Source organism: Peromyscus maniculatus, chromosome 1, assembly GCF_049852395.1.
Source record: "Peromyscus maniculatus bairdii isolate BWxNUB_F1_BW_parent chromosome 1, HU_Pman_BW_mat_3.1, whole genome shotgun sequence".
Classification (NCBI taxonomy): domain Eukaryota; kingdom Metazoa; phylum Chordata; class Mammalia; order Rodentia; family Cricetidae; genus Peromyscus; species Peromyscus maniculatus.
In genome coordinates, this window is record NC_134852.1 from 173,330,765 (window position 1) to 173,356,369 (window position 25,605).

Below are 25,605 nucleotides of genomic sequence, written 5' to 3' on the forward strand. Positions count from 1 at the left end.
GTTGGAGTTGCAAACAGATGCAGAGAGAAGCAAAATGGGCATGCTGTACTGAGAAAAGGTACCAAGCCCATGTGGCAAAGCATAGATAAGAAATATGGGTTAATTTAAATGTAATAGATAACTAGTAACAAGCCTGAGCTATTGACCAAGCATTTATAATAAGTATTAAGCCTCTGTGTAGATTCTTGGGAATAGCTTGCAGGACAGAAACTTTCATCTACACTTATTATTAGCAAAGATGAACACCATTTCTTATGAAGATTCAAATGCAGTTTCCTGAGAATTTTCTGCTTCTATCCTTTGACTGATTTTAAAGAATAATTAAGCTGGGTGGTGGTGGTGCATGCCTTTAATCCCAGCACTCAGAAGGCAAAGCCAGGCAGATTTCTGTGAGTTTGAGGCCAGCCTGGTCTACAGAGTGAGATCCAGGACAGGCACCAAAACTACACGGAGAAACCCTGTCTCGGAAAAAAAAAAAATTCTGATATTTATAGACTTTATGATTTGAGAAAATTCTTCCATGACAGGAGCTGTACTCTTTTTTTTTTCCAAAGTAACCAGAGATTGTTTAGCTCTGTTCATAATATTTGTGTTTTTGTTCTTTGAGACTGGATTGCATTCTGTAGCTTAGGCTAACCTGGAACTTACTATGTAGCCCAGGATAGCCTCAAACTTTTGGTGTCTCTCCTTTTACCTCAGCCTTCTTAGTGCTGGGAGTGCACTTGTGAGTTATCATGCCTGGCTAGTTACAATTTTTAAAACTCACTTGAATTCTGACATAATATTAATATAATATTTATGAACACTTTTAAATTAACATAAAACTCTTAGATGATTATTCTCTTGTTCTCCTCTTAGAGGGGGTGCTTCACAGCTTGGTATGTAATTTGCCAAATTAATTATACTGCACTTATACCTTGAGCAGCAAAATGTGTGTGTGTGTGTGTGTGTGTGTGTGTGTGAATGTGTGTATGTCTGTGTGAGTGTGTGTGTGTGTGCATGAATATGTGTGTATGTGTGCATGAATGTGTGTGTGTGAGTCTGTGTGAGTGTGTGTGTGTGTGTGAACCTGTGTTTGTGAATGTGTGTCTGTGTGTGTGAGTGTGTGTGTGTGTGAGTGTGTGTGTGTGTGTGTGTGTGTGTGTGTGTGTGTGTGTCTGGAATTGAACCTAGAACCTTGTGCACAGTAGGCAACAATTTTACCACTGTGTTACACCTTGTTATAAAATATTTTGTTTTGTTTTGTCAAACAGGGTCTTACTAAGACTGGCTGGGATCTTGCGACCTTCCTGTCTCTGCCTCTGAAGTGCTGGGACTATAGGAGTGTACTCTCATGCCCAGCATCAGGAAACATTTCAATATTTTCCTCCTTAAATGTGTTGGCTCTTTGCTATAATAACAATCAGAACATCCTATGCCAGAATCTCCCAGAGAGACTCAAGGGAACTAAGAGTATTTAGAGCAGACATATACCTCCACACAAGCACTGTGCAGTGGCTGTAGGACAAGCTGGCTGGGAAGACATTTTTGTGGGAGTTACCAGCCCTCCATGGCTTCAAAGGACACTGCTACTCTGCCCCCATTTGTCAGCATCCCAGAGATTACTGTAGTGATATTGTGTTCCTCAAAATATTGTGTACCCTAATAAACTTATCTGGGGTCAGAGAACACAACAGCCACTAGATATAGAGGCCAGAAAATGGTGGCACACATGCCTTTAATCCTAGCATTCCAGAGGCAGAGATCTGTCTGGAGCTCTGTGAGTTCAAGGCCACACCAGAAATAGCCAGGCATGGTGACACGAGCCTTTAATCCCAGGAAGTGATGGCAGGAAGCAGAAAGGTATATAAGGTGTGAGGACCAGGAACTAGAGCTGGTTAAACTTTTAGGCTTTGAGTAGCAGTTCAGCTGAGATCCATTTGGATGAGGACACAGAAGCTTCCAGTCTGAGGAAACAGAATCAGCTGAGGAATTGGCGAAGTGAGGTGGCTGTGGCTTGTTCTGCTTCTCTGATCTTCCAGCATTCACCCCAAAACCCAGCTCCAGGTTTGATTTTATTAATAAGACCTGTTAAGATTCATGCTACAGGGACTACAGTCAACCATAAAAGCATGCGGCTGTGCACCATTTCGCTTCCAACCCTAAAGGAGTCTGGCCTCCAAGCCAGGCCAGCAGCAGGGGGGAAATCAAGGTCTGTAACAGTATCATCTAACTTGTCTTTCATCGTTGTACACATAGAAAGTGCTTTGATTTGTGGAATGCATGTGGCACATGGAGACACTGCCAGCCGGAGCAGGAGACCAGCCAGATGTGAGAGCTGTTCCACTTCTGTCCCAGATTGGCACTATAGAAAGAACAAAGCCATGCTATGGAATTGCTGTTCTGTGAGTGTGTGCATGTCAAGGCATGATCGTGAGGCACATTGCTGTGGAGGATCCTAGGAGGCATACCCTGGGGTGAGACTCAGTGTCCTGAGTTCAAGTGTTCTTCAGAAAAAAGGACACTTCATCCTGTGGAGGCCCCAGGATCTCCCTGCATGTGAAGCTCTTCCACTCGGATAGTCTGGATAGAACACAGCACTGAGCGGCCTCTGGAGGCGCACACACAGCCTTGGATTTGAATACTACACTAACAGTGTCTAAATGTTTTACTGATTGTCTTTGGGGCCAAATGTCCTCTTACCTTTCATGTCCTCCTGGCTGAGGAAGAGTTCCCCAGTTGTGACTGAGGAGCACAGACTTTCACCATGTCTCCCAGCATATTTAGTTCAAGGCTTCCCAAGTTTTCTTGGAATTAGTCTTCAGTCCATGGGCAATTGCTTCTGCACAGGGAACTGGCCATTTCATCGGCTGAATTTGCCCTCACTTATTTCTATAAATGAAGTCTTATGATCTTTGTATTTCTCTGCCAAGCCTGAATCATGAGTGACTAGTTGCTAGGACATTTACCATATGGAAGGAAGCTGGAAGCTGCTCTGGGATCCTGAAGAGCTAGGTCTGAGTGGCAGTTACCTTACAGGTGTGGAGGTCAGAGACCCTGAAGGACAGGGATGATATGGGAAACAACAAAGTTCCTAAGAGATAGCTGTTTTGTTGTGTAGTCTTCATCCATTCATTCTAAAAGAAAATGGTCCTTTGAAAGATAATGTCTGGTCTCTAAAGAATTCAATAGTGAGATGGCACAAGAAAATTAAAGGTGTTTAGTCTCTTGAGTTTGCGCTCATCAGAAACAATACAGAAGTAGCTCATGCCAACATCAGCAGTCCATAGGGGCTGGAGAGATGGCTCAGAGGTTATGAGCACTGCCTGTTCTTCCAGAGGTCCTGAGTTCAATTCCCGGCAACCACATGGTGACTCACAACCATCTATAATGACAACTGGTGCCCTCTTCTGGCACTCAGGCATGCATGCAGATAAAACACTGTATACATAATAAATAAATAAATCTTAAAAAAATAATAAAGTAGCCCATAGAATATCAAAGCAACAGGAGTCTCTATGGCCCTGGGAGCATGGTGGGAATCAGTAGTCACCACTCACAAACTCTACAGTCTCAGATTTCAGGGTCAGGAGAGAGCCCTGGGTGTTTATGAGTAGCATTATGACCAGTGCTGCTCTTGTTACCTGATGGTGGAAACTTCTGCAAAATTTACTAACAAGTTTTCTGCCCAGTGATGGCAGAATGACCTTTGCTGCACACAAAACACAATTTCTGGACTCAGAAATCCCTGCACTTTTCTTGAGCAGCTCACATACAATCCTTGCCACCCCCAAAATGGTGTATATTGGGGTCATGGTTAGAGATAAAAGTGATACCTGACTCAGTGGGGGAAACACGCATTGCTTTTTAAAATGCCATTTTATTCATTTAAAGAACAGAGAATCTGTCCCCTTTATCCATTTTTAATTAAAATTTTTCACACAATAGATTTTGATCATATTCTCTCCCCTCACCCAACCTCCCTGATCTTCCCCACTTCCCTACCCACTCAACTTCATGTTCTTTCTCTCAAAAAAAGTGATTAAAAATGTCAAAAGACAGGTGATATATATCAACAAAGGTTACAACTGGTCAGAACTTGGCCATTATCTCAATTTTTTCAGGGACCCTCAAAGGTTCCTTCACCCACAGACAACAGGAAGCAGTCTAGAGAAGATGATGCTCATATTCCCAAGAGATGGGGTGGGTGGTTGTTGGTTATTTGTTGGCTTATGGATATTTGTTATCATTTAGGGGAATGTAGGAATATAAGATAAAAAGACAACTATTATCTCAGATACTTTGCATTGGCATAGATTTTGTTATATTGATACAAATTTAGTATTTTTGTTATGCTGAATATAAAAAAATGTCAAAAGAAAATAAAAAAGCAAACAACAAAAAGTGGAGTTCATTTGTTGTTAGCCAGCTATTCCTGGCCTGCCCTGGAGTGTCTTTGATAGAACCAGTGGCACTCCACCGAAGAAAACTGATTTCCCCTTACCAGCAGGTATCAATCAAATAGCTACTTGGCTGGGGTGGGACCCCGTGTTGACTTCCCCTTCTCTGTGTTAAGGTTGTGTCTGGTTTGAACCTGTGCAGGTCTTGTGTGTGCTGTCACAGTCTCTGTAAATTCATAATGTGTATCAGTCCTGTTATGTCCTGATGACGCTGTGTAATTGGAGTCATTCGCCACCACTGGCTCTTACATTCTTTCTACCCCACCACCCCCTTCTACATAGATCCCGGAGCATTGAGGAGAGGGGCTTGATAATGGCATCCCATTTAGGGCTGAGTGATGCAGAGTTTTTCCCTTTCTTGATATTGCCCATCTGTGGGTTTCTGTTTTATTACTGTCTACTGCAAGAAGGGGCCTCTTGGGTAATGCTCTAACCTATGGGTATAGCCATAGATAATTAGGAGTCATTTTATTGCTATGCTCCTATAGTTGAATAAGGGTGGTATGTTTTCCTGAGGGCTAATGACCTATCTAGTCTCAGGTTTTTGGCGACTCCAGCAGTGTCTGGTCTGGGTCCCATCTTATGGAGTGGGCTTTAAATCCAGTCAAAGAGTGTTTTGTTACTTTCATGGTTTGTGTCACAATGACACAAGTATTGTGTCTTGCAGGCAACTTTCTGTTCTAGACCCAGGGGTTTGTAGCTACTTGACGACTATGTTGATGACTACTTTTCTCCTCCAGCAGCATGCAGCGTACCATGGACACTAGTCAGTAGGCATGAAGCTTCTAGTTGGGCACCAACTTGATTTCTCCTGATGATATAAATAAATTGTGTCTTCAGTAATAGGACCTTGCCTTTAGGTTATAGAGAGTAACCAATAGCCTTGGCAATAGCCTGTGATGCTTAGGGGCATCTATGGGACCCTTTGGCCAATGACTAACAAGATATAACCTGTTCCTTGCACTGTATGTTTTACCTGGTGGTATAGCATACCTAGTTGTGGCATTCTCTCTCCCATTATATGGTGAGTCAATATACATATACATATGTATGTGTGTGCTTTATGATTAAATATATATTTAGAATTTATATATACATACACACATACATGCACGCAGACACACATACATGTATCTTAGGAAGCGTCTATGGTAGTAAGTTTCCAAAGGGCTTTTCAAAAGGCCTTTGGTGTTCCTTGTCCCCACATTCTCTCCTTTACCCTGGCCTCTCACCCTTCTCCCCATTTACTACTCCCATTCTTGAAAAGATTTAAACAAAATAAACCTGCTTTTGCTGGCAACAAAAACTTACTGTTCTGTTCCACTGAATAATTTCTTCAAGGATCCCTGAAGTGCCTCATCACAGTTCTGTATTTCTTTTATGTGTAAACCTCACTTTACTCAAATCTTTAATTCAGTACCATAACATAATTTGCAAGTGTCTATTAATTGCTATTACAGAACATGGTGCCCTCAAATTGGGCATTATTATTATTATTGCTAATTCATGTACATGAAGTTTCTCTCCTGGATATTTTGCCTTAAGTGCTCTTTAAAAACAAAACAAAAAACAAACAAACAAACAAAAAAACAAAGCCAGAGTTGGGTATGGCTGTTTATTCATGTCATCACAGTCCTTGGAAAGTGGAGGCAAAGAGGATCAGGTCATTCTCAGGTACACAGTGAGTGTCAGCTACACAGGTCAGCCTGGGCTACATGAAACTGTCTCAACCCTCCACACTCCCCCCAAAAGTTGTATAAGGGTCTCTATTCCTGTGATAAAACACCACGAAGGAAGTAGTCTGGAGAAAAAGGTTTATTTCATCTTATAGCATGTAGCGCATCTCCTGGGGACGTCAGGGCAGGATCTTAAGGCATTTACCTGGATGCAGGAACTGAAGCAGAGGACATGAAGGAATGTTGCTTGCTGGCTTTGTTCCTCATGACTTGCTCAACCTGCTTTCTTATACAACCCAGAACCACCTGCCCAGGCATGGCACCACCCACAGTGAGCTGGGTCCTCCCACATCCATCATCAGTCAAGAAAATGCAGCACAGGCTTGCCCATGGGCCACTCTGGTAGGGACATTTTCTCCTTTGAGCCTCCCATGTGGTGGTATTGTGTTCCCCCAAAATATTGTGCACCCTAATAAACTTATCTGGGGTCAGAGAACACAACAGCCACTAGATATAGAGGCCAGAAAATGGTGGCACACACGCCTTTAATCCTAGCATTCCAGAGGCAGAGATCTGCCTGGATCTCTGTGAGTTCAAGGCCACACTGGAAACAGCTAGGCATGGTGACTCATGTCTTTAATCCCAGGAACTGGTGGCAGAAAGCAGAAAGGTATTTAAGGCGTGAGGACGAGGAACTAGATGCTGGTTAAGCTTTCAGGCTTTTGAGCAGCAGTTCAGCTGAGATCCATTTGGATAAGGACACAGGCTTCCAATCTGAGGAAAGAGGATCAGCTGAGAAGTTGGCCAGGTGAGGTTGGCTGTGGCTTGTTCTGCTTCTCTGATCTTCCAGCATTCACCCCAATAACTGGCCTTAGGTTTGTTTTTATTAAGACCCTTTAAGATTCGTACTACACTCCCACTTCCCAAATGACTCTACTCTGTGCCAAGTTGACATAAAACTAGCCAGCCAGCAGAGTACCCAGTCCACTGTGGCTGCAGTACATGCATGAGTCAGGCAATACAAAACAACCACACAGTAAGTCAAACGAAGGGACTTTATTATGGTGGGTACATTTGTTTGACATGTACCTCAGCTGAAGGTCCTCAGGCTTTCTATCCAAGCAACTTGATGTCTTAGGAAACCAGGCAGTTCCTCAATACTCATATATGTTGCCCTTCCAGCCCCCTACAGCTGTTCTGAGGAAGAGAGAGAAGTCATGCAGACTTGTCCTGAGAGCTGCTCAGGCATTGGGGCTAGGGATAAATTTATAGACCAAATCTATGACTGACTGTAGGTTTCAAGCTGAAAGCTAGAAACATGAACACGGAATAGTATTGAGAAATTACATGTGGAAAATTTTAGACCCTTACCTTAACATTACTTGATTAATATTGAAAAATTGATAAATATTTTAATAGTTTCATTCATCTTCAGTGTGTATTCAATTTTTCTGGTTCTATCTACTAAACTGTGGGTACCCAGGTGACTGGCTGCTGTCTTACTCATTATCTAAGTACCTCATTATTTAATCCTCATGACCTAAGGATGGGCACTGTTGTCACCCTTAAACTAAAAAACAAAAAAACAAAACACTGGAGCCGTGGAGAGTTACAGTGATTTGCCTAGCTCTGCCCCTTCCTCCTACAGGGTGTGGCCAAGACTCAGACATTGGCACAGTGCTGATACGGAGGTCATGGATCTGACACCTCATCAGGTGCTCAAGTAACCATCATCCTAAAAGTTACAGAGAAATACAAACATGGAATAAAATTTGGAAAACAAAATAGAATGTAATAGTATTGAAAATAGCCCAGGACATCACAGATAAAAGTATTCTTTCACAAAATTGTGTTTTAAATTTTCATGTCCATTTCTATGTGTGAACTGATTCTTTCATCCTGTGCACACAGTAGTTTGCCTGACATTTTCTTCCGTGCACACGATGTATTTTGTACATCCTCACCACTGCCCTCCTCCTTCCTCTCCCCTCCTCTTGACCCCTTCTTTCTCCCAGCAGTCCCCCTTCTCCCTTTGTGCCATTTTGGTCTTTTGTCTTGATTCCACATATGAGGAAACACAAGCAACCATTGTCTTCCTGAGTCTGGCTAACTTTCCCTGCCAAGATGATCTCGAATTCCATTTATTTACCTAAGGAGCAACATGCTTTTCATGCCCTCTATTTTCCTTCTTTTGGTGTTTTAAGACAGGGTCTCACAATGTGTCCCTGGCTGATCTAGAACTTGCTGTGTAGACAAGGCTAGCCTCGAACTCACAGAGACCCACCTACCTCTGCCTCCTGAGTGCTAGGATCAAAGGTGCACCCTGCCATACCAGAATGACTTTGTTCTTTTTATGACTGAAGTCTTTGTATATATACCTTGGCTATTGTGAATAGTGCTACAATAAAGCAGCTGTGTGGGTGGCTCTTTTATAAGTTGACTTGGAGTGCTTTGGGTACACATCCCGGAGCAGGATAGCTGGATCATGTGGTAGTTACATTTTTAGTCTTTGAGATACCTCCATACTGATTCCCATGAATGGCTGTACTCGTTTACCATCTATCCAACCACCTATTAGTGTCCCTTTTCCTTCTCTAGCATGTGTTCTTGTTTTCCTGGTGATGGTCATTCTGACCAGGGGAACATGTACTGTTAATGCTGTTTCAATTTACACTTCCCTTGTGGCTAAAGATGTTGCACATTTTGAGTCTTGTGGTCACTGACTGTTTGTATTTCTTCATTTGAAAAGTGTGCTCAGTACATTTGTCCACTTCTAGCTTTAAATTACTTCTCTCTTTTGATGTTCGTTTTTCTGGATGTCTGTATATCCTGAGAGTTTACTCCTCTGTTACATGAATAGCTGGCTAAGACATCCTTCTACTGCAGGCTGTTGTTTCCTTTTCTGTACATAAGATTTTAAATCCCATACAATCCCATTCATCAGTCCTTGCTATTATTCACTGAGCTACAGAAGTCCTATTCAAGAACGCCATTGCCTATGCCTATGTATTGACATGTTTATCTTACATTTTCCTCTAGTAGTTTCGGAATTTGGGCTCTTACAGTAAGGTCTTTGAGCCGCTGAACTGATTTTCATAGAGTGTAAAAAGTAGGGATCTAATTTTGTTCTTTCACACATGGATATCCAGTTTTTCTGGCACTAACTCTTAAAGAGTCTGTATTCTTTCTTTCTTCATTCTGAATAAGAATATTCTGAATAGTAATAATTCATTTATTTAGTTGTTGTGAGAGCACACATGTATGTGGGTGTCTTCAGAAGCCATAAGAGTATCATATTCCCTGGAGCTGAGGTTACAGGAGGTTGTGGGCTGCCCGGTGTGGATGCTGGAAACTGAATTTCAGTTCTCTTTACAACAGCAGCAAGTGCTCTTAACCACTGAGCTGTCTATCCAGCCCAGTGGCTATCTCACTTCTAATGCATGTTTTTGCCACCTTTGTCAAGATTCATAGCTACATGAGTTTATTTCTGTGTCCTCTCTTCTGTCTCATTGGTCTGTACATCTGTGGTAGTTTGAATAAGAATGACTCCTATAGACTCATATATTTGAATGCTTAGTCATCAAGAAGTTGCACTACTTGAGAAGGATTAGGAGGTGGGGCCTTATTGGAGGATGTGTGTCACTGAGGTTGGGCTTTGAGGTTTCCAAAGTTGAAGCCCGGCCCTGTGGCTCTCTCTGCCCGAGGCCTGCAGATTCTGATGTAGAACTCTCAGTTCCTTCACCAGCACTTTATCTGCCTGTGTGCTGCCATGCTTCCTTCCCACCATGATGATAATGAACTGAACTTCCGAAACTGTATGCAAGCCCAATTAAATGTTATCTTTTATGAGAGTTGCCCTGGTCATGGTGTCTCTTCACAGCAATAGAACACTGACTAAGACAATACTTTTTGTGCCAATATCATACTGTTCTTCTAAGTGTGGTTCTGCAGCACAGCTTTAAAGCAGGCACTGTGACACCTCTCACATTGATTTTTCTGCTCAAAACAGCATTTTATGTTTCTATATGAATTTTGAGCTCTTTAAAGCATGTTATTAAAATTTTGATGAGAAGTATATTGACTCTGTGGGCTTCTTTTAGTGATATAGTCATTTTTAGAACCTTTAAAAACTATTTATTTATATTTATGTGCATGACTGTGTGTGTGGTGGGCAGGGGGCTGCAACAACCAAAAGAAGGCACCAGCTCCCCTGGAACTGGAGCTATGGATGGTTGTGAGCCACCATGTGGGTGCTGGGAACCCATCCCAAGTCTTCCGCAAGAACCTCAAGGGATATTGACTGCTGAGTCATCTCTCCAGCCCCTCATTTCTAGAATTTTAAAAATGTTGCTAATCTGTAAACATAGGAAATTCTTCCATCTTTAGGGACTTACTTTCCCCGGTGTTTTCAAGTTTTTATCATAGAGGTTTTTAACCTCCTTGATTAGGTTTCCTCCTAGTGGGTTAGTTGTTTCCTTCTTGGCCATTGTGAATGGGATTGTTTTTCTGATTTCTTGGTTGGTGACTTTGTTTTTTATGTATTTATTTTTTAACTAATGATTTTGTACCCTGATACTTTGCTGGAAGCATTTATCAAATCTGAGAGTCTTCTGGTAGACTCTAAGGTATTTTAAGTATACAATCATATCACTTACAAATAGGGACAAATGGACTTCTCTTTTTCTCATTTGTATCTCTTTTATTTCCTTCTCTTGTCTTGTTACTTCAACTAAGATTTCCAGTTATATATTGAATAAGATGTGGGAGCCCGCATTTTCAGGTTCCTCGTGGCTTTACCCAGGAGGTCCGCATAGAGAGGATGATTAGAACCACGGGTCTGAGTGCAGGTGTCTGAGATGATTTGCACTTGGCTTTGCTGGAGGGAGGTCTTTTGCTCCATCCCTTGGCATCTCTATAAATACCCTGGGGCAGAGACAGTCAGGGTCTTTTGGAATAGGTTCCAGGCCCTCTCAAGGCTATCCTTTATTTTCTATCTGTTTATCCCACAATCTAAACACTTCTAATATTTCCTGCTGTTCACACTCAAGAAGTCGGGCAGTGTTGGTGCATGCCTTTAATCCCAGCACTCGGGAAGCAGAGGCAAGTGGATCTTTGTGAGTTTGAGGCCAACCTGGTCTACAGTGTGAGATCCAGGAAAGGCACAAAGCTACACAGAGAAACCCTGTCTCAAAAAAAAAAAAAAAAAAAAAGAAAGAAAGAAAGAAAAGAAAAAAGAAAAGAAAAGAAAGAAAAAACTCTGGGGAGCTTTGGGGTTGGTGGGTAAATGCCCTGCAATAAGAGGGGTAAGGTTAGAAATCTCAACTTGTTCTTAATTTTAGAGGCAATGAATTCCAGTTTGCCCTTCAGTAAAATATTGGTTATAGGTTTAATGAATGTGGCCTTTATTATGATTTTTCCATTCCTAATTTCTTTAGAGTCATTACCTTGAAGCAGTGTTGAAAATCATCTAACTCTTTTTCTGTATCTATTGAGATGATCATACAATTTTTCTTCTTGATTCTATCTATGGACTCTAACATGTTTATTGATTAATGGATGTTGGACCATTCTTTCTTCCCTAGAATGAGACCAACTTAGATATGGTTGTAATGTGTTATTGAACTAATTTTGCAGCATTTTGTTGATTATTTTTGCATCTTTGTAATCAAATAAATTGATTTTTATTGTGACCTGGCCTTGGTATCAGTGCATTTTCCTTCATAAAATGAGTATTTGTTTTTCCCATTTCTATTTTACTGAATAGTTTGAAGAGGACTATTGATAGTTCTTTAAATGCCTGGCAAAATTCACCCGTGAATGTCTCTGGTCCTGGGCATTCCTCTGATGGGAGACTTTTTGTTCAGTTTCATTTTTGGCAACTGTTTGTTTAGATTGAGTATATATATTCTTTGCTCAAGCAGTAAGCATATGTTTTTAGAAAATTCTTCTATATTTTTCCAGTTTGTAAGAATGTAAAATTTCAAGAGGATCATTAGGTATTAATGATCCTCTTGTTTTCAGTAGTATCTGCTGAAATATCTCAATTTCATCATATTTTATTAATTTATGTCTTTTTCTTTTAGTTGGTGAAGGGTTTGTCCTTTTTTTTCAAAAAAATCAACTCTTTAATTGATACTCTTTATTGATTTTTTAGTTGTTAGCTCATTAGCTTCAACTATCATTTTTACTATTTTTTTCCTTCTATGGTCTTAGATTTATTTTATTCTTGATTTTCTAAGGCTCTGAGATGTATCATTACATCTCAAAGATGTAATGTTGAAAGCTCCCTGGTTTTTAAAATGTAGGTACTCATAGCTTCCTCTTAGATCTGCCTTTCCTACATCCCAATGAACTGATTATTGATGTGAGGTATAGTTCTTATTCTGGGTTATAGCTTTAAAAACATGACAAACAGAGCTGGAGAGATGGATCAACAGTTAAAAAACCCTTGCTGCTCTTGCAGAGGATGTGAGTTCAGTTCCTAGCACCCACACCAGGAGCCTCACAACCACCTGTAAGTCCTGTTCCAGGAGATATGACATTTTCTTCTGGCCTTTACAAGCACCTGCACACATATGGTACACATAGCAGGCACTTACACACACAGATTAAAAACAAATACATTTTAAATAATAAGAAACATTACCTACGCTAAAACCATAACAGTGATCTGATTCTAAAGGGATGAGAATGATAGCAGTGTTAGCTGATATAAACAATTTAATCAAGGATTCATTTATTTTCCTCATCATACCAGAGGTTTCAATTCATCATGGCAAGGAGGACATGGTAGAATGACTTACATCATGGCAGACAGGAAGTTGAGTGAACAGTAATAGAAATAACATGTCTGTAGTGATCTACTTCCTCCAACCAGGCCTCACCTCCCAAAACTCTAGTTGAATTTCAAATCCATTAGTGGATTAGAATATTCATTTAGGTCACAGCCTTCATGATCTATTCATCTCTTGTACTTCCTCACAGACACAACTAGAATATGTTTTTACTAATTCCCTAATCAATCCAAACATGCTGCCAGTCTAGAACCATCACACGAGCTTAATTCAAAAAGCCAGGTATAGTGATATGATGGAAGATGTATGTTAATCCACAGCTAAATATTCTAGTCTGTTTTTTAATCAATTATAAGGTAAAGAAAAAGGTATTATCAGATTCATCCTCTCTTCATCATACTGATAGAACTTGCAACAAAAACAAACAGCAAACACAACAAACACTGATATAAACACAAGATCTCATTTATTTTTTTCCTGATGCACAAAGGAGTTCACTCAGTACAGTAACAATAAGCAAATCATACAAATACTAGGGGGAAGGGTGTCCCCTTGACTACATTCACATATATGTATATATTCTTAAGAACAGCCATCAAGAGGTTAACAATAATGTCAGGAATGCTTTCTGATAGGCTTTTGGGGTAAGAAGCAGACAGATAAGTCACTGCCAAGTAACAAAGGTTAATAATGGTATCAGTTACTCAAGTAACCTGGGAAAGCCTGCTCAAGATTTACATTTCATTTCATCATTGGTTGGCTTTTGCATGTCGCTAAATTTGGACTAGATCTACAAACTATCCCTTCAACTCTCCATCTCTCACACTCAGCGCTGGAAATGGGCAGGAAGGTTGGGATAGCCTTGGAAACATGAATGTCAATGAGTGCCAAGTTTTGTTTTTGTTTTTAATTTTTTTGTCCACAGTGACTCTTCACCTGTCTGCTTCTTCCCAGGTCTTTAGAAAAATTTTCATACCTTCTCTGGAGACATTATAAAGTGTAATGTGCGACATCATACCTGCGGTGGCTAGTAAGATTAGAAATTGCAAACATCTCCTTTTGGTCTTAAAAAAAGTCATATAGAGTCCCTGTGATTTAAAAATTATTTCAAGCATTGCCCTTGATATGCTTCTCATTCTATCTATAAATAGCTAAGGTAACTCTCTTGAAATATTTGAATATTCTAGCAGCAGCAACAACTTTAAAAGATGCCCATCAAGCTCCAGAAGCATCCAGTTCTGGGTATCTTCCACATATGTATACATAAGGTGGAACTGATACAATGTGCTTTCCAGCATGCCTTGAAGGCTTTCCATATGTCTGCTTCTGAAGTGAAAAAGCTTAAAAATAGGAATAATCTGGTAGGGAGTGAAGAATCACCACACATTGCTAGATCTCACAGCCATTATGTTTCCTCTATGAAATTTCAGAGCATTTGCCAACAGGGATATTCAAGGGCACACTTCAAAATCAGTTAAACAGTGAAGAAGGGGTTTCCTACCATTTCCTTTCCTTGAAGTTGGAAATTTCTCACTGAAGAAGAAAAGAGATTCAGTGTTCACAGAATTAATTTAGAGAGGGCCCCTCCTGGCATGAAGGTAGATATCCTTTTGGATTCTAAAGTCTTTGACGGTGCAAGTAAAGAACCAGCTAAGATAAAACAACAGAGGAGTCCAGTCTCTTTGACTCAGGAAAAGATTAGAACAACATTTCAGGTCCTAATCTCTTATTTTCAATGCTCCCCACCAAATCAAATTCAACTTGATTAACCTACTTTTGTGTTTTGGTTGCAAGAAATTTTAAAAATATAATACACATGATAATTTTTAATGCTTTTTAACCTTTTACAATGAAGTCCATCAAAAATTCTAGAGAAATGAGATAAGCGGAATGGAGTAGGAGGGAAGGATACTTCTTCAACCTATCTTCCTTCCTTCCTTCCTTCCTTCCTTCCTTCCTTCCTTCCTTCCTTCCTTCCTTCCTTCCTTCCTTTCTTCCTTTCTTCCTTCCTTCCCTCACTTCTTTCCTTCCTTCCTCACTTCCTTCCTTTCTCCTCTCTCTTTTTTTCTCTCTTTCTTCTAAAGAGAGGAAACCATTCCAACAAAAAGTGACAACTGGGATAGGCTAGAAATAGTGCCTGTCTGTAATTCAGAAAGTCAACCTACATTAGGCAGAGGCAACATTTCAAAGTGCAGGACATCTGGCCCCATATGTGGGGCACTAAAACAGCATACATAACACTCAGGAACACTTCACTTGGGAAAATAGAACACATAAGTTATAAGGGATGCAGGGAGATCAAGGTACATGTAAACACTTCAACACATTGTTCTTATTAGAAGTTACTCAGCTTCTAGCATACTATCAGGACTAATCTGGATGCTTGACAGGATGGTGTTGAATGACTGTTATTCCTGCTTCCAGAATTACACTTATTTATATTACTGTGTGTGAATCTTAAGTTTAAATAAAAGCCGATGCTCAATATCAAAATGCACACCCTTACGGAAGACGAGTGTGGGATCTGCGGAGGCTGGAAGCAGCTGCTGGCTGGCAGAGCTCTTACTCAACACATGCTTAGGCTACCCAACCCTCATCATTCAGGTTGGATGCCCTGTTACTAAGTTCCTTTGGCAAAAGTCAAAAGTTACAGCAGAAAACACTTGCCAACCTCAGAGAGAAATGGAGCAGGGGATTTGGCAGATCATTTTGATGTGGCTGATGTGCTAGATACACTGGACATTCAGACTAAGACCAGAAGTTGGATGCATTCACTTCTATCCCACAAAACAAACTGTCTTTTTTAAAAATAAAACTAAGTAAGGCCAAATATTTGTACATTTGGCCTTGTAATCTTTAGATGCAATGTATACACAACCAAATCGAAAAGTGCTTCTACCAAGAAAATAGATCTGGAGAAATTACTGCCGAGTTAGCATGTGAAACTGAGGTTTACAGGGCAGTAGAGGAACTGTGTGCTCTCAGGCTTGAAAACACAGAATTAACTCTATTGCCTAAGGTTTTTCTGTTGTAAGATAATATGAAAACTCACCTAAACACTGGAAATGAAAGTATATGTTAACAAAACCTTTTCCCTGTTTTTCATTGTTTATGGGGCATGGAATAAATGAAGACAAATGTTGTATTTCAAGTAGAACTCACATCACTGCTTCCTAAGAATCTGCCATGTGGTTATAATCTGGTTTTAATTGTTATAAGAAGGGACATTATGTTAGTTAGGAAAGCTAAAATCCCCTCTTTTGTTTAATATTCCTTCATGTCTAGTACAGTAAGTCCTACTAATATAAACACTAAATGGGATTTCTACAACCTTTTCATTATCCTAAGATTTTAATGCCAGAAAAATCTTAAGGAATTCAAGCGACAATTTGATAAATTAGAAAAAAAAAGAGTACTTTCAATCTAGAGGCCTTACAGAGCCTTATCCATAGTTCTTTAAAGGACTTGCACTTAGCTTTTAAGTTCTAGCACATTGATAGAAGGGTGAACTTTACAGCAACATTGACACATTGTACACATTATGTTGAGTAGATTCAGCATTGCAAAGAACCTTGTCTTGTTACTGTTAACAGCTCTGAGGGATGCAGACCCCAGTCTACACAGCAGCGGTACATGGGTCTTGTTTCTCATCTAATAAAATAGAAGCAATTGTAACACCACACAGCCAGAAATCAAGGTGACTTTGAAGTACACAAAAACACAACTATTTATGCCATGTGGCTATATGAATACTATCCCTAAGAGACTTTAAATCTTTAATACTCAACTTCTGTCAAACACTTTGAAGCACAGAACTATATTTGAAAAGCATGTGGCATTCGGGTTCTGACATTCATCCCTAAAGAAGGCAAATTATAACAATAACACATCTCTGAAATGCAAATTCCATGAAGTGCGAATTTCCATAGATAAGGTCAACCTAGAAGCACATTTTAAAATCCAGTGAGTTCTCTTTTTACACGAGTGTTCTCAGGATTTAATTTCCAAGCACAGTCATTGGTTTTTCCAACATCTGTTCACAGTCTAGCATGTGCCTTCTCATAAAAATCTACTCCATGGCACACCCAGTATTTCCTACTTTTCACTTAGCTCAGAATGTCTAACATAGGGATATTTCTTTGCACCGTATTTCCCTATACATAAAGGTTTTACTTCAATATTAGAAGCATAGCGCCAGCTGTTAACACTGCCTTCTGCATGAGCTTAACACAAATTTAAGCAGCCCTGAAGGAGGCACTGTCATGAAATTATGAATGCTCCCAACCGAGTTGAGAAGCAGTGCACTTCCTTTGCGCAATTTGCCAAGTGAGCACTGGAAGTAGACAAAGAAACAGAAGCCATCCAAAGAACGCAGTGCTTTTTTTTAAAAAATATACTTTCTAACCAGCACCTGGGCACAAGGAAGATGCAGAACCATGTCATCCCAGGAGAACATCATGGATGCCCAAGGGTCTTACACTGAGCTGGAGAATGGTACCACCTGCTTTCCACCCACATAAACCTCCTCAATATTCCGGTCATCTCCTGAAAGAAAAACCAAAGAATCAGTTGTACTGTGCTTTTGGGTCTATGATTGCCTTAATTTCCTTTGAAAGAGATTTTAAGCAAAAAACACAAGCAAAACAGGTAGAACCTTTATTTCCCCTAAATCATTTATAATCTCCTTGGAATGACTTGATCAAGAAACAGCATCATAGCTCATTGTAGATCGGGGAGACCATTCTGTATCTGAGGTGGAAATCAATCAATATTCAATAAACCCCTTTCTCTGAACTTTCTGCTGAAGGGGCTGGCTGGCATTTCCTGTCCCAGGTGTAAAGGCATGCCTATATTTACTCGAAGAATCACACTCAACTCATTGAGATGAGCAGTCTGCAGAATGCGCCCTCTCAAAGCTCAACTTCACCCAGCACCGAACTCACGCAATGAGAAGGGAGTCTACTCTAGACTTTCCTGACCCAATTATATTCCAGGGAATAGAACTCTGTGAGTTCAGTTCTATCCCAGAACAGGAAGATTGTGGGCACAGAGGGGCATAAGAGATCTTGGCATGAAGCTCTCTTTCCCTCTATGCCCCAGCTCAGAACTTAAGTACGTTCTTGGGGAATTGTTAGGCATTGTGCCATAGAGCAAGCTCAGTGCTGAGAACTGTTTAAAAATGAATTAACACAATCTAACATTCATAAAGCTTAATGTAATGTTCCAAGACCAGAGAGTCCTGACCAAGAAAAAGATAGTGTTTATATCCCAGAAACATATCTACCTACCTAGGTAGAGGAACTTCTGGATAACGGCCTAAAATGGAAAATAAAGGTGGTGAGAAATAGTCCTTTGTACATTTAGAAATGAAATTGACAGGAAAACGCCATTGGCAAAGTGCAGAAATTGAAATTTACTTCTTAATGCCAAAATTTACACTTTAATAAAAAATGGTCTTTCCAAAAACAAAGGAATAAATGAAAACCTAAGCCCAAAGCAAGCAAACAAACAAAAATCACAGTCTAGTAGCTATTAACAAATGTTTATCCTTATTAGGATATTATTTATTCATTTTTGAGACAGGGTCTCTCTACATAGTCCTGGAACTTACTATTTAGACCAGGCTGGCCTCAAACTCCAGGACATATTCCTGCCCTTGCTGCTGCTTCCTCCTCCTCCTCCTCCTCCTCCTCCTCCTCCTCCTCCTCTTCTTCTTCTTTTTCTTCTTCTCCTTCTTCTCCTCCTTCTCCTTCTCCTCCTCCTCCTCCCCCCTCCTCCTCCTCCTTTTTTTTTCAAGACAGGGTTTCTCTGTGTAGTTTTGGTGCCTATCCTGAAACTTGCTCTGTAGACCAGGCTGGCCTCAAACTCACAGAGATTCACCTGCCTCTGCCTCCCAAGTGCTGGGATTAAAGGTGTGTACCACCATTCCCTGACTACTACTGGAATATTCTTGAAAAACAACCTTGAAATTGTCAGATGTAAAGTATTGCATAAATCAAAGAAATCTATATAAAAATGATCCAAATACTTCAAAAGGTGTATTACAGAAGAAAATGACTAAATAAATGAGATGAAGCCTATTTCTCAGAAACTTACTCTAATAATAGAAAAACAAAATAATTTACAAAACATTAGGACATTTCTTATAAATAAACTAAATGAATACATCTTACCATAATAATGATTGTTTTAAAAATAGTCCCCCCCCCCAAAAAAAAAACAACAAAATGACATTTTATTTAACTTTCTTTTCTTACCTCGGAAATATCACCAACAAAATCCCCATAGAACAGATCAATGGGAGAGTCTGATGCTTTGGGGTTGATCAAGAGGGCATCAAATTCCTTGCCAACTTCAAAGTTTCCAATCTCACTATCTAGCCCAAGGGCTACAAATGGAAGTGAATAGCAGTCAGAATTACCATTGAATCATTCTGATGTCCTGCCAACATGTAACTAAACCCCTCCCCCCAAGTAGTATCTTAATAGTTAAGCAGAGAAGTAATCTCATCCCAACAGGTCACATGACCTCTGTATAGAAAGTAAAGGACAGGAAAGCAAATGCTCTGTCATAATTCTGACGAGGTCTCAATTTCAGCCCTGCCAGTGTACTCCACTGAACATTTGACACAAATCTATCTACTCATCCTCTTCCCCCTTCCCCAACACTCCTAGCTTTCTCTTTTTTTTCTGTGAAATAGTTGGTGGTATTTATTTTCATTGCAGTGAACTGAAACTCAAATTTAAAAAAATCTTTGCAAACTTTCTAATACAGTCATACCCATCATGAATTCTTTAGTTAAATCATTGGAATATATATATGTATATATATGTATATATATACACATATCCTGTAACTCAAGAGTGCCAGTGATTTTGAAAGGAAGTCACTCTGTAACTTCCAAGGTTTTCTGGTTGCCCAAGAATGGTTTCCTGAAATAGAGCACAGGCCATCTTACAGCTGTAACTCATGTCCATGGTAAATGGATGCCAAGGGAGAACATGTCTCATTTTTATAATGTATTAAAGAATGTGCAGATGTCAGGTTTTGTTGCCAATGGTGCTGTTTGATTGGCATCTCCTTAAAGCCTGTGTTCTGAGAATGACATTGAGGTCATTGCATTGAGGTCACTGCTGTACTGTCTATTCCAAGATCTACTTGTGCCTGGTGCATCCTGTCATTGCCAGGGTATTTTTATGGTATGGAGATATTGAATAGACTTTTCTTTTCTTTTCTGGTGTATCACAATATCTGATCCGTGACATTTCTATGCACAGGTATTCTGATAACTTGGTAATTATCAGAACACCAAATTAGAAATCATACTCACTCTTAATACATTACTTAAATAGTGACTCTTTTTCACTCTCAGAAAAGAAAAGGTTTTTTAACCTAAGGAAGTCTCAGCCTGAGGGTGGTGTGGAAATATTAACTGTTCAAAGCAGGTATATGACTTCATGGGGGAGGCGGGGCGGGAGCTTGGCGTGAACTAAAACACTGGTACTTTTCTCCTGTACTGGTTACACGCTGTTTCTTGTCATTTCTAATGGAGCACCATACCATGAGCTTTTAATGACTGTATTAAACATGAAGTTGTGTGTGCTTAGTAGGCCAGAGAAGGCCCCAGTTGAGAGGGCCCCAGAGGGTCTGAATCTAGCATATCTAAACTATTCTTCAGAACATGGAGAGTTCAAAAGTGAGCCAACCAAGAAACAGATGAGGCCTTTCAGTGAACATTCAAATGGGTGTAAATCTTTCTATGGACCTATCCAGATTGGTCAGCAACTCCAATGGCTTCAGGAAATGCACTTGCTACTTTTGGAATGCTGCCTGTGTGAAGATGACTGATGGGGAGTGAGTGTAAAGTATGGCAGAGCTTTGGAGTGTCACACTTTCAACAGGGATTTCTTCAACCCATTTCACTTAGGCTATACTACAAACATAAGCTCCATAACAGTAACTCGTGGCACAACAGCACTGATTTAAAAGCTTTTCTCCCAGGTAGAATGATTGGCCAAGTTCCCACAGCAGTTTAATCAGAAACAACATAGTAGAACAACACACAGAGCCTCGGATAAAAAACAAACAAAAACACATCACTTCAGCTCAAGTTGTTTTTATCAGGGGGTGAGTAGCAGACCGTGGAGCTAATATATAACATATATAATGGTGTTGTGGGGGAGGGGCCACACTTAAGAATTTCAGAAATGAAATAGATGGCCTAGGAAAGCACAAAGGATGTAACTGTGATTTTTTTCTTTCTGGAAATGTTCTTTTGGTGTTCATCATATTTTGGAACATTCAAAGGAGATATTCCTGGCCTTCCATTTATAATTTGAGGTGTCTATCATAAATCTACATAGATATGTGCATGTGTATTTTAATTGTTCTGGAGCGGCCAGTGGTATGAAGCTATTTTCATTATACCATATTTGCAAAACAAATCAAAGTGATTATTTATATTGCAGTCACACATGAAAACTTAAGAAAAGATGATGAGCAATACTTTTCTATCCATCAACTACACTGTTGTATCTTTCTTCATTTAAAGAGGTTTAAGTTGTCAGTGCATGGACTAGGCAGGAGTTTATACAGGAAGATAGCATAATGGAGGTTAGACTCTGCACTCTGGATTTATGTTTTCCAAATTCAAAACATGGCATACTTCACCTTGGCAGCCATGTGCCACTCAGGTTCCTTTTCTGTAAAATGAAATTAACAACAGTGGTTGTGAGGACTGAACGACAGCACACATGCAGGGCATTCACCACACTGCTCCATGGAAAGACTTCAGCTGTCTTGGCAATAACTTTTATTGACAGCATTATCATTCAAAAAAAGAAAGTACTTGATTCAATGGAAGGGTGAATTATCTTGACTCATATGCATATGCCTAGTGTGAATATTCATTAAAATATTCTATATGGCAATAGTGCATTAAATAGTCACCCACCAAAGAGTGAATTCATTGAAAGAATGGCTGTGCCACCACATGGTATGGGTATGTTGTTATATGACATATATCAGTCATTAATACAGGATTTACCTTAGTTCACTAGGGTGCACCTTTACACTATAGCCAAAGACATAGATAGGCATGACTGTACTTGGTGTGAGAGAGGAAGAAACTAGTCATTACCTTGGCTTCCTCCAAGAGTGGCTAGTCTGAAGACTTCTTTGAGGGTGAGGCTTTTCTCATTCACCTTATTGATTAGGAGGATGTTGGAAACCATCACTGCCCTTCTGATAGCATCAAGCATGGAATAGGAGTAACCACCAGCCACATCTATGGTAGGAGAGACAAAGCCCAAACAGTAGCTTTATGAAGATGGATGGAATAACAGGTATCTATGTTGTTTTCTTCCTCTGGTTTTAATGACAAACATTCTGTTTTTAAATTTCTAAAAAGTTCTCATCTGTAAACATATAACTATAAGCCAACATTCAAACAAACTCAAAATATGTCATTCGCATAAAAGCAGAAGGGGCCACTATTTAGGGGAAGGAAAGGGACAAATGGGAAGGAAGCATGAGAAGGGGCACAAATGAGAACACGGTAAATGACAACACACAATTCCTTTTGATATAAAGGCTAGAACCAAACCCATTTCTTTGCATGCCAATTTTAAAAAACCATCTTTCATTAAAATCAAATATATTCCAGAATTAGCTTCTGGGATTGCTCAAAACATTGAAGACTTGTAACTTAACACAATTGAAATGCCCACTCTCACAGTTTTAGAGGACAGAAGTGTAAAATCCAAGTGTTGGCAGGGCTAGCTGGGGTGTGGAGCTCAGGGCCAGAGTGTGTGCTGAGATCATACAAGGCCAGGGCTTCAGACTCTTGCACCACTGAAAGTGTCAGCCATAACCCCAACCCTACAGACACTCCAGGAAGAATCCTGACTTGCTCCTTCCTGCTTCTCACACCTCCTGGAGATTTTGGCTTGTCACAGTAATTCCATTCTCTGAGCCGTGTTCTCATTGCCTTCCTCTCTTGGGTCTTTGTGGCTTTCCCTTTCTGTCTCTTCTAAGCATTGATCATTGAGCTGAGGAACCACGCCATTTCAGAACGAGTTCATCTTGCCAGCCTGACCTTGATTCTTTCTACAGAAACCTTTAGTCCTAATATGGTCACAGTTACAGGTTCTAGTAGACTTCTTTTGGGGACCACAACTCAAGACTTCTTTTGGGGACCACAACTCAACCCACTATAACATCCACATGGCTAATAAGGAGCTATATATCTATTTCTTGAACACTCACAGAAATTACTTTAAATATGGCTGTGAAAAGTTTATGATGTGATTTAACATAAACTCACAATTGCATACATTTAAGAAAGTGTCTGAGTGTTATTCCAATATAGATGAAAACTTTAGAAAATTAAAAAGCTATTTTTTAAAAAACAATAATTCTTTAGAAAGCTTTAGAATGAACACAAGTTTTGGAAACTTAGTTCAATAAATAAGCAAAGCTGATATGGACAGCTTTCCATACTGGTTGGCATCCATGAATGAGAACTGAGAGTTTTAGTGACTCAGATTAAGCCCCTAGTCATAATGCATTGAAACGCTGCCTTCGGCAGGAACAAATATGTGTTATGAAATTAGCTGCTGCAATATCAAATGCGATAGCATGTTTTATTGGAGAATACATTTTTTTTTTAGCTAATCAAATATCCATTGTAGTTTTAAATGTTCCTGTCATTTCTGGGAGGGCTATATGATTATTAGTGCCTATAAATATTGCAATTATCAAAAGTAATTGGTTATTTAGTAGCAGTTCTGGATTGCAGCTGAGTTTTATGTTCAACTGTCTTGTATGTCCTTAGGTAAACTTGTGCGGGGTTTTTTTTTTTTTTGGTTTTTTTTTTTTTTTAATAGAGTGCTTTTCTTCAGCTAGAACAGTCTTGCTAGAGGATCATCTAGTTCCCTGAAAGGTTTTATTTCAGCTGCTTAAGTTATTAGTCTGTATGATTAGGAAATAATTAGGGCTGGGGAGGTAGCTCAGTCAGTAAGGTGCTTGCCATGCAAGCATTAGGGTCTGAGTTTGATCCCCAAGACCTATGTAAAAAACTGTGTGTGTGTTGGCATGCTGGGAAGGCAGAGACACACAGATCCCCAGGGCTTTCTGGACACTCATGCAGCCGAACTGGCAAGTCCCAGGTGCCATTCGAAGACCCTATCACAGCGCCTAAGGAATGATACTTGAGGTTGACATCTGGTCCCTATATGTATATGTAAACACATGCATGTACACTAACATTAACACACACACACAAACACACATACACAAACACACACACACACACCATAAGCAAAAACATTTGGACACACACAAATAAATAACAAGCACCCATTTAGACTTTTTGTGTATAATTTTTATGTTAATTAAAAAGAAGTGAATTAATTATAAAATTAAAAAGCAATGCTGAATAGCTAATTGTCACAAACCAGTGCCATAGCATACCAAGAATCATTACAAGAACAACATGACATTGACTTAACCAACCCTCAACATAAATATGTAGGGTATCTGCTATTATCAACTCCACTTAGAGACAAGAATATCGAGGTCCATGGTCAAGGTAGCTTACTATTCAACCAAGGTACCATGCCACACCAGCTAGTGGTAATGTGATAATGCATACAGCTGCTAACAGCAGAGGCTCTTAAACATGAAATTTTCTCAAATTTTTCTCGGGGACTTTTGTTAGAGGAGTTGGAATGCACATAAAAACTGAGAAGCATGTGAGGCCATAGCTGAGGATAAAAACCCCTAAGGAGGAAAGAAGTGAAGTATAAAAAAGAGATTGACTTATTGAGCTTTGAAAACAGCTTTTCAGAATAGCCAGAAAAAAGAGAGCAAACCTTCAGAGAAGAAAGAATGGCCAGCAACAGAGGAAGAAGAAAAAAAATTCAATGCAATTTTGCTGACTCCCATGTAAGCCACAACAGACCACAGAGGCATCCAGAGTCACAAGAGAATGGCATCTTTTCAGATGGCAAAGAGATCACGGTTCAGAGTCACAGCAAGAAAAACAAGATGGCTGCCTTGCTGGCTGGTCAAGAATCAGGACTGGGTGAGGGGAGCAAAAGCTGTATGGATGCTCACACTTGTTTTGCTGTGAAGAAAGGCAGCAAAATGGGACAGGAAGCAGATGGGGGTGTCTGGGTAAGAGAACAGTTACATATCATGACCTAAAAGGGTCAGGAGATATTTTAGATGCTTGTGTATTGGTAGCAATAGTCCAGTAGACAGCACCTAATGATGGGCAAGAATGTATGCAAATTTGGTGATGGGAAACTGAAACAAAGATTTCTGATTTTTCTATCCTTGTAATGATCTATCAGAAGAGATTATGAGTTGGGAATGAGGAGGACTTGAGTTACAAATAGAAAGTTTTAGGAAAAACAAGAGAGATAAAAGCCTGTCTTGGATTAAGGAGACAGATACTTATTAGAGAAATATAATTATCTCTGTTGCCAATGTTGAGAGCTGCTTGGAATTTGAGCACAAAACTTAACATTGAAACCAAATGTTCTCTCCAGTAACTCCTAAACACCCAGCTGTAGGCATAGAAAAGGGAACTGTTGGGGTCATCTAGGGCTGGGCTTTTGCAAAGTGAACACATAGAAAATGAGGACTTGTGAAAGGGAAGAAGGGATGTTATGATATCTGCTGGCATCCAAG

At 39.8% G+C, this 25,605-nt stretch overlaps 1 protein-coding gene across 1 annotated transcript in view; it reads right to left on the minus strand.

Annotated features, from left to right (window-relative positions):
* Positions 1–13,358: 13,358 nt before the first annotated feature.
* Positions 13,359–25,605, minus strand: part of Gda (guanine deaminase) — an 82,072-nt gene continuing 69,825 nt past the window's right edge. The window contains exons 11-14 of the mRNA XM_006985407.4: positions 22,049–22,195; positions 19,167–19,297; positions 18,198–18,225; positions 13,359–17,454 (exon numbers count right to left, since the gene is read on the minus strand). Of these exons, the coding sequence (XP_006985469.1) occupies positions 17,384–17,454; positions 18,198–18,225; positions 19,167–19,297; positions 22,049–22,195 (377 nt within the window). The 3' untranslated portion in view covers positions 13,359–17,383. The remainder of the gene's footprint in view (positions 17,455–18,197; positions 18,226–19,166; positions 19,298–22,048; positions 22,196–25,605) is intronic.